Source organism: Pollicipes pollicipes, unplaced genomic scaffold (genome assembly GCF_011947565.3).
Source record: "Pollicipes pollicipes isolate AB1234 unplaced genomic scaffold, Ppol_2.1 Scaffold_6138;HRSCAF=7277_pilon_pilon_pilon, whole genome shotgun sequence".
In the NCBI taxonomy this organism is placed as follows: domain Eukaryota; kingdom Metazoa; phylum Arthropoda; class Thecostraca; order Pollicipedomorpha; family Pollicipedidae; genus Pollicipes; species Pollicipes pollicipes.
In genome coordinates, this window is record NW_023596818.1 from 34,780,619 (window position 1) to 34,793,514 (window position 12,896).

At 46.8% G+C, this 12,896-nt stretch overlaps 1 protein-coding gene across 1 annotated transcript in view; it reads left to right on the forward strand.

Annotated features, from left to right (window-relative positions):
- The first annotated feature begins 9,122 nt into the window (after positions 1–9,122).
- Positions 9,123–12,896, forward strand: part of LOC119106324 (kielin/chordin-like protein) — a 32,235-nt gene continuing 28,461 nt past the window's right edge. Inside the window, exon 1 of the mRNA XM_037229936.1 lies at positions 9,123–9,640. Within this exon, the coding sequence (XP_037085831.1) occupies positions 9,445–9,640 (196 nt within the window). The 5' untranslated portion in view covers positions 9,123–9,444. The remainder of the gene's footprint in view (positions 9,641–12,896) is intronic.

A 12,896-nucleotide genomic window follows, 5' to 3' on the forward strand; every position in this document is an offset into this window, starting at 1 on the left:
TTCAGATGTTTGGTTTTGATGTCAAGCGACAGCCTCGTCAAACAAGCTTTTTTATTCATAGGAACTAACGCCTTGAAATCAGCGACAGTGTTCCTTGCTTCGTACCTTCAAGCATCGGGGTTCTCACAAACTTAATACAGGTGTTCTATTATACTCGCCGACCGATTTGACACGTGCGAACTGAAATATTTTCCCATGGCTGCTGAAGCTCCGCGGTTTACTGAAACCTACAAACACAGACGCCATGTGTCGCCTCTCGACATCCAAACGAAGAACGCCATTGATTTACCAGATCTAGCGCTCCTTTCCCACTTCATCATTTCTCTTCAACCATACACGATATGGATAATCACACCGGCGAGCAAAACATTACTTTTGCTTTATTTTTACATTGTTTTCGCTATTGCGTTCGAGCCGAATCTGGCCGATTTCAACCGTTGCATTTCTAGGAAGATCGCACCAGTCATACCAACGTGCCTCTCCTTTCTTCATATCGGAAGATATGGACGAGCTCGCTTCTTGCCAACCGAAGATTCCAGCACGGTGAACGAAGTTGAAGAAAAAGAAGAAGAAGGAGAAGGAAATGCAAACGTCAGCTTGATAGCCGCTCTATCCACCACTGCCGTAGGATATATTTTTCGTGTAACGCGCCCGCTGGAAGGCCTATTACGACTGCGTGCACTGAAAGGGAAGGGAGGGGAGCCGGCAAAAATCCATCCCAGGCGATCGCAGGTTGCTGGGGATGTCCAATCGCACCCTGAACGATTGGGCATCTCGCATTTGGGCATCCCCACTTGGGCATCCCCACTTAGCGCGTTAAAAAGCACTGTATTGCTATATACTTCGAGTATTTATAGAAATTCAATTCATCGTCGAAACCGAAGGCTGAAGTCTTTGGTTCCGACGATGTGCCGACGCTTTCTTTCGTCGTGAATAAAGCTTTCAAAAAAGAACGCAAAGCTCTTTTGAACTGATACCTTAATTTTATCTGATGGTGAAATAAATTGGGACCAGTTGACCAGTTCAAACAACCGTCCCTTTGGAGTGAGTGACAATGCGGTCTTGTTTGGGATAAGTTACGAACCGCTTGCTTGAATTTACAGTTGACCAAGAGACTTGGATTATTTACTTTATAGTTATATATTTCTTATTGACTTGTAATTTACATATTTGCGATTGTAAAGTTGTGAGTCCTCAAATGTCATCGGCGTTATCGGCGTTACGTTATGCACGACGGCTTTGAAAAAAACATCAACTTCGTATATAGTGCTCTATATTCGTCCCGCTAAGTATACTATGTATTCGCATTCGTGCGCTTGTGACGCCGGTTTTGTACGTTCTTTGAAAACGTAAATAGAACATCTTTTAATTGATTGAATGAATGATTCATCTGAAATATTAACTCAGGCTTACACATCATTCACTTTTAGTGATGGCTTCTGGCAAGCTCACGAAAAGGAATAGCACAATTCATGTGCAGCGTTTTTGAGCCTGCGCTTTTTGAGACATGACAAGGATACCAGCAAAAATTGGCTTTAGTCACAGCATGACATACAGTACATACAGACAGCGCATGCGCCTCCAACTGAGAACATCTATTAATTCCGCTGAAACCCAAGCGACCTGGTGGTAGATCGGTTCTGTAAGCCGTTGCATTCCATAACGTGCACGGTTTATATAGATAGATAGATAGATAGATAGATAGATAGATAGATAGATAGATAGATAGATAGGTAGATAGATAGATAGATAGATAGATAGATAGATAGATAGATATATATATATATATATATATATATATATATATATATATATATATATATATATATAAGATACATCTCTCTCTCTCTTCTCTCTCCTCTCTCCCTCTCTCTCTCTCTCTCTCTCCTCCTCCTCTCTCTCTCTCTCTCTCTCTCCCTCTCTCCTCTCTCCTCTCTCTCTCTCTCTCTCTCTCTCTCTCTCTCTCCCTCTCTCTCTCTCTCTCTCTCTCATCTCTCTCTCTCCTCTCTCTCTCCTCTCTCTCCTCTCTCTCTCTCTCTCTCTCTCCTCCTCTTCTCTCTCTCTCTCTCTCTCCTCCCCTCTCTCTCTCTCTCCTCTCTCTCTCTCTTCTCTCTCTCTCTCTCTCTCTCGCTCTCGCCGATAAAATCGGCGTCGCCTGCCTCTCACCCTGGCAGGAAGGGCGGGCACCGCGGGGAACCGAGCCCCGTGCCTTTGGTTTCCCAGACGCGCATTGGTTAACGCCGACGCGTTAACCACTACACTATCGGCACCCCGCCTTTCGCGGCGTCCCAACAAGTAAATTATATCGAAATTTGTCAATAACTTCACATCACGCGGCTGGCTGTTTTTGAACAAGTTACTTGCCCAAACGAGAGGCTGGAGGGTAGGCCGTGCGAACCCCTACCCCCTGCTGCGGTTTTCTTTGATACCAGTGCGACATATTGTGCAGCCGCGCTCAAATCTTTGGTAGCCTCTGGGGCATCCATTGCACGTGTGTTGACACCAAAAAAGCATTCCTAGCAATTCTGGTTTCAGAGTAGCGATGTTTTTTCCGAGCATTGGAAGACGACTCGAGGCCGGCGGGTGCGGCGGGCGGCAAACGACGATCCGGCGGACTGCGTGCGGAGGGGTGGCACCGTTACATGAACGACACCCAACATTATAAATATAGGCTTCAAACAAATACAACTACATGCCATTGTACTCATAATTATACATGGGACACGCCTTTTTGTGCTCCAAGTCACTACACTCCATGGTTTCGTATATATGAACGTGCAAAGCTGATGTTGGGTTTTCAGGAAAATTTGACCTTTGACTTGGTCTAGTGGAGTCAAATAACAACAGGAAAATGTTTACCAATTACGAGATCTCGTTAAGACAGTTCGCTGTTTCTTTGTTTTTTCAAGGCTTTACCTTTCTTAGTTGACAAAAGTCAGGGAGTCCCCTCCCCCAACAGTCCAGCGTTACGAAAACGGGCGAATCAGGGTAGGGGTTAAAATCGTTGACTGCCGTCTTTTTTTAGCTGATTTTTATATGCTGGCGTAAACACCTGCTCTTCAGACCCTGAAAACATCAACTGCTACAGCAGAATGACACATTTCATTACCAACGTTCAAACAATGGTTGATATTCAATGAGTAAGCGAAAATTGCCCTTAGCATGCAAGCAGCATGCAAATCTAAGGTTATCGGTGATGTTTGTCATGTATACTGATGTTAGGTTGGGCCCCTTTTCTCCCGAAACCAATATTTCTAGCCGGAAATAATCAAAAATATGTGTGAAAAAGCTAACTAATACAAAACCATCTCTTCTGGAACTAATTTATTGACCGTGATTCATGGGCTGCTACTACCCCCCCCCCCCCCCCAATCATGCATAAACAATTGTCACTTATCATTGTACCTTCACCGCACAAACTAAGTAGATTCCTCCTATCAACGTAGGCTGTATATAAGATAAGCTGTCTGCCTTCACAACGTGTACTTAAATGTATACAGTGATTATGCTAATGGTTCCATCACGACAATTTTGCAATTTAATGTTAGCAAAAACAGTAATGAAATATACCATATTTGCATCCATGTAATGCCATGCTCACAAGTGCAAATAAGATATGCATATGCATGAACAATGCAGAACGAATGACTTCCAGAGCTTTCCTATTAGGGCTAGTGTGCTATCACATTATGCTCAGAAACAACCAAATGCCAGCCTTTCACTGACCTCATAATACAGTTGGGTCACAATGCCATAAAACCCCTTGTTGTTTGAAGTAAAAATCCTGTTGACGAGGGAGATGGTAATGAAACCTGTACCCCCTTTTCATTACTAACATTTGCTACACTACTTTCATTGCCTTCCCATGGCCTACATCATTGGCTATCATATAAGTTTCCAGCAACAAAGATTCACGCTAGCAAAAGGTTGAGCAGTGATTGATTGTTCATTTGCGATAAAAACATCAATGAAATAATTTAATTTCAGGGAGTTTTTGAAAACAAGTTTGAGAGCGGTGACAAATCATGCAACGTACCCCAAAGGTACGTTGTACGTACCCCAACGTACCCCAAAGGTATGGATGTCTCCTAGATTGCCACACTTCTCCACAAACTTAGGGGGGAGGGATGGAGCCCTGAACTGAATGAAAAGTAGGAACAACCCTGATTTGGATATCTATGCGACTGGTGACCATTCTCAATCAAGACAAGAGCAAAAATGACGTAGATTGTCATCTCAACTATTATCACCCGCTGCTATCCCCTTCATGAGGACTGTCATCAGACTTCAACATTAACACGCGCTTGGGTCGGCGGGGGGGGGGCAAATTGACCCTCCCAAAAGTTTTCTCCAGAATAGTTTCCGAACGTCGCGGCGTAGCGGCGCCAAATTTTGCATAGCTGTAGACAATTGAATAGTAAGTCGTTTGACATCTCAAACCTAGATGTACCCTGTAATGTCGCTGACCTATGGCAGGTCAAAGTCAGGCCATAGTTTCAGCGAAGGCAATTTCTAGGGAATCGTCCAATCTGATACAATAACGAAGTGTTTGACGAAGCCATACATCTCTGAGATGCTTTCTTAGGCACCAAAAATATTGAATGAACAAATAACATTGACCTAAGGTCAGGTATAAAGGCGAGACCAAGGTCACAATCAACCCGATTTATTATTTTAGGGCTTGCTGTATGGGATAGTTTGTGGTGCTCATCTCAAATTTATTGACAGCAGGAACCGCATTATACATTTTCCATTGACTTATAAGAGGCAGAAAAGGCCATTGACCTAAGATGATCCGGGTCGACAATTTGTTTTAGGAACGCACTGCCTAGCGTAATATTTGTCGCTTAGTCAAATGCAAAACTCAGAGCAGTCTTGTATGATTTTGATCATCATGACCTTCAAAAGGTCAAATCAGGTCACTGACCTCGCATGAGCGTTTTACCTTTTGCTTAGAAGCAGTTGCCTAGGTTCTGGGGACACTGGAGACCAACTTGGAATTGAGCCTTTTTAACCTTATTTGACCTGAAGGTCACGACCTAAGAGGCTCAAACGTTGACCTAAGTGAGATCACGCACAGGTCAAGACACCCTGTAAATTTGGTGTTTCTAGCTTTCTTAGTTCTCGAGATCTCAGGGGGTCAAATTGACCGCCCACCCGAGCGAAGGGTATCTAGCCGGCCACACGGGAGCGTGTTAAACCCACGGTTCTTTTCAAGGGGACGAAGGCTGGTCGCTTGTGACTGCTTCACTGAGTCAACATCCTTTTCGGTGTGATGAAAAGGCGTTTTGGACAATCATAGGTTAATTTCTAACTTGACCGGATCATCTCGCCGACTTACCATAAACTGTCAATGCCTCTCGTCGCTGAGGACAGGATGCTGAATCACGGCACCGTCGGCGAAGTAAGCAATGTCAAAAATTAAACCCTAGGCAGGTATTCATAACACTGCAATGCGAATGCCACTTGCAAAATTGCAGTGCACTGAAAGTCACCGCCCAACTCATATAAGCCGCATTACAACGGCTGTGACATGCCCTTGCGGCCAGATTAATCTCCATATCTATATTTTTTTTAGTAATTTTTACTGTCCAGTTTGGGACACTGAGAGCCGGCTGTTAAAAACTGCGATTCGGCCGACCGGCAGGGCCATAGAAAATACAATGAATTCTCGCCGAGCTGTCACCAAGTCGGCCGACCAACTAAAAATTATGGGACGTTTTTGTCGCCGGGTTGGAGTGAAGCGTAGAAAATATACCATGGCGCCGTAGAGCACGGTAAAGTCTTTACGAACTCGTTTACTGATGCTGTGTGACGAAATGCATTACTATGGAGGCATAGGATCTATGTATGGAGACCTCATGTTATATTTTGCAAAGCGTGCTGTATAGTTTCGTCTTGGCCGTCACCAAAATTTGCTGTCCAAAAACGCTTTTAGGACCACGCTTGGCGTGAACATATATATATGCATATATGTAAATATATATATATATATATATATATATATATATATATATATATATATATATATATATATACACATATATGTATATATATATATATATGTATATATATACATATATATATATATATATATATATTTATATTTATATACAAGTATATATATATATATATATATATACATACATATATATATATATATATATGTATATATATATATACAAGTATATATATATATATATACATATATACATATATATATATATATATATATATATATATATATATATATATATATATATATATATATATATATTTGTATCGCCGACCTTATCCATTAAGTCGGCAGGTTTTACCACCTCTGTCGCTGACAGAGCTAGGTTTGCCGTGCGAGGAAATGTACATACTCATAGCTATATATATATATATATATATATATATATATATATATATATATATATATATATATATATGCATATTGTACATAGCAGCCATTATGCAGAAACGTGCAGATGGCGGAACGACTTTCGGTCATACGTCTAAATCAATCTTACCATAGCCCCAGGAATAGAGCTATGCAGAATGAGTCATTGGTAGTTACGGATCTTTTAGTCGTGTTGCCCAACAGATGTGAAATGGTTACAAAAAAGAGGTGATTTTTCTATGACGACTAACGCATAGAGCTCGGCACCACGAGCCGGACGTTTTCCGATTTCACACACCACGTGAGGGGCGTCAATCCCAGGACCAAACCAGGTTCATGCTGCGCATGTTAAAAAGCAACAGCCCCCTCCCCCCCCCCCCCCCAGGCCGACCAAACGACGAGCAGAACCACATGCAAAACTCATCCCAAAACTCATCCCGTCCCAAAAAGCTTGATCCGAAGGCAGCGTTTATTTCGGGCTTTAAAACACTCGCATGCCCCGGAACCAATGTTTCTACAACGGCTGTCATGTTTTCTTAAGTGGGCGCACTCCAAATGCTCGTTAAAAAGATTTCTGATCGGACGCTTGCTCTCGACCACGTAAATTATATTTGCCTGGCTGTTTCACATAGCTTGTATATGATTCTGCACAGCACATTTCTCGGCATGTATCTACCCAGCAGTCCGCAGTTGCAAATATGACACGTTTGCTGACCCGATAGACATGGTGGCAGCGTCAGAGCCAGCTGAGCGTACTTGATGACCTTTGGGAATGGAGCCGTTGGTACAATATACAGCCGGACTGGTAGCACCGACCAATGCGCTGGGAAGGGGTGATTTGAACAAAAAGGTCATGTTGGGCTATCAGCGATGTACGTTGTCGGCCGACTGTGCTCCCACAACGACGTCGTGCCCGCATGGTTGTACCCTCGGTGCTCGAGTAAAAGTATTTTAAACTGAACACCGCATCTTTGTAAATCGCCGTTGCTTAGCTTGGCTAACCGTGTCTTCTTGCAAAGACTTTAACCCCATCATCCGAATGTAGACAAACCAGTTCATTCAGCCATTTTCGAGTATCACAGGAGAATTATAACGCGTTACACGATCAGATGACGATCAGATGACGCAGATCAGATGACGATCAGATGACGCAGATCAGATGACGATCAGATGACGCTCTCCTTGTCCAGCTTTTCCAGAGGCGTTGTTTTTTCTGAATTTTCACCTCACATTTCCATATGAAAATGTCCCGGACTTGCATAGCACGGCATTGAACATAGACCCTACAGTGTAGCATAGGGTCTAAGTCACACACATCATTACTGAGTAGTAATGATGTGTGTGCTATTCGTCACACATAATTCATAATCTCCCCATTTTGTCTCTCTCTCCCCCTCCCTCTCTCCTCTCTCTCTCTCTCTCTCCTCTCTCTCTCTCTCTCTCTCTCTCTCTCTCTCTCTCTCTCTCTCTCTCTCTCTCTCTCTCTCTCTCTCTCTCTCTCTCCCTCTCTCTCTCCCTCTCTCTCTCCCCTCTCTTTCCCCTTCCTTTTTTTTCTCTCTCTCTTTGATGAACAGTAATTATGAGCTCGGCCTTATGCCCTGTTTGGTCCGTGAAGTTGCGCACATCTATAATTTTGCCTAGGGTTCTTGCAATGCTCCGAAAATAGTGCACCACTACCTAACGAAATTTTAGGGTAGGGGGAGGATTGTCCTCCTTTGTTTAACACGTTTACAAAGAGAATATTTCACCTTGATGCGAGAAAAAACACTAGATCTCAAAGAATAGAGCACCTGCACAATACTACCCCTATTGAAACCTAGCATGCTCTGCTCCCTGAGCTCGAGTGCAGCCAGTTCAGTTACACCGACTCGACCTCAATCAGTACCACACCATGAATGACGAAGAAGATCCGAAGGATGACGCTGTCAATGAATGATGACAACTAGTGTCGGAAATGAAGCGATTTTCTTGCTGGCAATAAAAATGAAACTAAAACACTGACACCAATTATAGCAGCGTGTGGCACTTACCGTATAAAAGCATCGATTTATGCTAATGATCGTGAATATCGGGACGGCGGCCAGATAAACCGTGGCCTATGAGTCATGAGAGTTTAGCGTAAGCCTCCGTGACGCACGGGAAGAACTGCGTTCGAAATGGAACCTGAGTCACACCACCCATTCCTTGCAGATAACGCAGGCTTGCAAAACATTTCAGAAACGGGAGCAGACAAGCATTTCACAAATGATAACATCTCATTATAATTGAACACGCGCGTAAATTTACCGATCCGTGTGGCCGTACGGTGTCCCAGTGAATGAAAACACCTTTCCTCGCGCACAGTGTCTTGCTCGCTGTGCTGTGATGTCATAGCTCCCACATACTGTTTGAGCTGGTGGTGTGATCGGGCTCCCCAGCCCAGCCCTGAGGGCCAGCGGCGGCGCCGCCGGAGCAGGGGTCGCCGGCGCCCTGAGGTGGCCGGACACGATACTTGAGCGGCGTGGCAAACGGAGCTGGAGCTGAGCACGGGCCCGGATCCAAGCTGGGGCTGACCTCAGGTCCGGCTGCACCGGACGCGCGCCGCCCGGCCGCCGGCCGCTATCAGCCGCTGGCGGCTGACGGCGCCCCTAGCCGCTGCCGTCAGCGGTTGACGGCGCCACCATCCGCTGCCGTCAGCGGCGGCAGCCCGCCGCCGGGCCCCGCGGGAGGCTGAGCTCACCTCCCCGCGCCGCGGGGGTTCAGACGCGTCGCCAGCTGTCGGCCGGTCTCCCTGCTTCGGCCGTGGTGACGCGACACTGGCCATCTCGGCAGGGCCGACTCGGCCAGGTAACCTCACATGACCCAGGCCTGACCTAGCTCGACCCCGGCGGCTCATCCGCCGCCTGTCCGCCTGTTCAGACCGCTGAGCCCTTCCTGTCCACCTGCCCTGGTCACTGGGCGCTCCGTTCTCGCCTGGCCTGGCCGCTAAGTCCTCTCTGTCAGCCTGTCCTGTCGTCTGACTCTGGTTTCCGCCGAGGCGCGCCGCGCTTGCCCCCCGGCCGCTGCGCCCCTGTCCCGGCATGACGCCCGTCTGGAGCCTGGTCCTGCTGCTGGCGGCGCCGCTCGCGGTCGCTGGGCCCTGCAGGGATGATTTGGGCGGTCTGCATGCCAACAACACCCACTACTACAACGTGCCGGACCTGGTGCGCCGCTGTCGCATCTACAGCTGCGTGGACGACCAGGCCGTGCTGCTCAAAGACAGCTGCAATAAGACAGGTCAGTGGGCTAGCGCCCCAGGGCGCGGCCCGGCCCGACGCCCTGCAACAACACCTGCCGCGGCCTGGGGGGCGGCTCAATGCGAACTCGCCCGCTAGGTTTCCCTGGCTCACTCATCCTACCTTACATTTTCGCGCGTTGCATTTGGTCAACGATTTGTTTTGCATGTTATAGATCGTGGGTGATGTGCTAACACCGCAAACATTGTGACCTTGGTTCTTGAAGGTCCTTGGCGATTATTCAACGTGTGATTTCGTTCCCATTTTGTTACAAAGGATTGTTTTATACCAGTATTTCCACCCTGCCATTTCGTCCCGTGCAACGTTTCCTCAACGAACGTTTATTGGTGACTGTGCGATCCTTTACCTCGAGATGTGGTTTGTCCTGTGTCAGACCAGGCTTGTCGACGTTGAATGAAGTTTCCGCGGCCATTTCGCACCGTTTCTCTCGGTGATGTGCTATGATTGGTTATGGAGACAACCGGATGGGGCCCTTGCATTGAGGGCTGACCGTCCCGGACAGTCCAATGCTATACCAAATCGGGTTAAATGGCTTCACCCGATTTGGCAATGAATTGGCTGCATCCACAGATAGGCCTGTGACGAGTATCGCCGAGTTATGGAGATGGAAAGGGGATCAGTATCGCCGAGTTATGGAGATGGAAAGGGGTTCGGTATCACCGAGTTATGGAGATGGAAAGGAGCTCGGTATTGCCGAGTCATGGAGGTGGAAAGGGATCCGGTATCGCTGAGTTATGGAGGTGTAAAGGGGCTCGGATTTATCATGTGTTCCGTCAAGCCGGCTTCACCTGCCACCAGTGAAACTGCATCACTTGGGGGATTAATATTTTAGAGGGTTTATGAATGATCTCTGAAATTAGAAGCAACAACCTTTTGCACGCTTGCTTTGCTGCGCTCAGTGAGAAAACGCACAATTTTGACTTATCTATCTTTTGCAGTTTGATTGATGGGTTCTAGCTGGTCTGGATGCCGAGATTTGGTGCAAAACTTAAAAACGGTCGCAAATGGCCGAATCCATCCTCCTTGTTCGTGCACGCGTGACACACAACACGTGCAACATGCCAATTTATACCCAGTGACTGCCCTTTCGATTTCCTAACAGTGCTGCTCCCGAGTGCGTCCGTGCTCTACGTGCCCAGATGTGGTAGAAAAAAAAAACGTGGAAAGAGAGCAAAAGCCATCTTCCTGGTTCGTGTGTGGCCGACACGTGGAACGTGCCACCCGTGTTTGTGACACCACATGCTTTCCCGTTCAATGGCCTATCGCAGAATGCCAGTCTCGCGTTCCTACATGCCGTAAGAGCCGAAATCCCGCATAAAGCGTAAAAATCGACGGAATCGGCATAATGCGTGGCGTATGTGCTTATGTGCACGTGCCGCATGACAGGTGCAGCATCACATTGTACACGTTTGAGTGGTTGCCCGTTAGATCGCCTATCGAAGCATGCCAGTCTTGACGCACTTCATTTCCTGATTGCTGAGATATCCCAAAAACGTGTAAACTCGTCAAAAGAGCAAACACGTATCAATCCATAGGTCAACAAGTGGGCGCCATGACATGTGGCACGTGTTACCACTCATTATTATCGAAGCGCGCCAATCCCGAGTGTATTCGTGCCATGGGTGCCGAGACGCGGCACAAAACGTAAAAACCCGTGAAAGAGAGCGAAATCCATCTTCGAGCCAATGCTACGTGATACTTGCGACCGTACATTTTGGCATGGCACATCTTTTCGTACCATTCCTGTGCCGCTGCGACCCGCCGTTCTCGAGATATCGGTGCGAGATGGCATAATCGTTGGGAGACAGTTAATTGTGGCGGCCAGTCACGTGATCAGGCGGCCGTTGGACCTTGAAAGCAACTGCCGGCGGCGGCCGGTGACTGGGCGGCGGCGTTCCGTCGCAGCACAAGACCCGTCTTGCAACCATTAGTCTAGCATCATTTGCGAGCGATCTTTGCAAAATATGGACAACAAAAGGATGGGACAGGATGATAGATAAGATAAGATAAGATGAGAGACAGGATGAACTAGCCAACATGCTAATGACGATTTCAACACAAAGTCTGGACAGTTTCGCCGGTAGAGGCTGGTATTCGGCGCTGACTTTAAACACTTGGCATCTTGCAATTTGTCTTGCCATTTACCGCTCGGCGGTGCGTTGCCCAAACTCGCGATGCGAATGAAATTGTAACCGCTTTAATTGTGAATGCTGGGAAACAAAATACACGCATATTCCTAAACTGGGTGCCGATGCGTGACCAAAAATGTTAAAAATCGGTCAAAAACGGCCGATTTAATTGTTTTTACCTCGTGTGCATGATTGCACGCTTGCTTCGCCGCGCTAATAAAAAACGCAGAAATTTTAATCGTCCATCTTTCGCAGTTTAAATCACGGTTCAAGGTACCCTGGTTGCCGGGATGTGGCGCAAAATGTGAAAAACGGTCGGTAACGGCCACTATCTATCTTGCTGGTTCCGTGCATGCATTGCACGCAACGCATGCGACATGGCAATTCATGCAACGTGATTGTTCAATTGTCTGTCAATGCATGCCACTCCCCAGTGGCTCCGTGCCCTGGGTGCAGCGATGCGCCACAAAACTTTCAAACCTGTCAAAAATACGAAATTCGGGCTTTCCGGAGCGTGTGGGTGTGACACGTAACGCGTGCGCACGTATACGTGAAAACACAAGACGTTTCGTTCCTCATCGCGGCATACCAGTCCCTTGTGATTTGTATGCTCTGAGTGCGGAAACGTGTCAAGAGACGTAAAAAACGACGAAATCAGCAAAGTAGATCCTCACAGCTAGTGTGCACGTGGAACGTGGCACGTGCGACATCTACATCTTACACCACGTGATTGCCCATTAGATTGTCTATTGAAGCATGGTTCTCTCGGAACCGCTTCATGCCCTGGGTGCTGCGATGCCGCAAAAACGTGTAAACACGTCGAAAATAGTCAAATTCATATTTCAACACGTGAACGCCATGACACGTAGCACGTGTGACCAATCACTACCATCTTACTCCTTCAGTCTTTGTAGAAGCGTACCACTCCGAAGTGAGTCCGTTTTCTAGGTGCCGATATTTGACACAAAACGTGTGACCGGTGGACAAGGGACAAAATCCACCTTTGGACCAGTGGATAAAATCCACCTTTGAGCGCGTGTGACGCGATACATACGATCGTATAATTTTGCATGTCACGTCTTTTCCTGCCGCTCTCGGGTGGCTGTG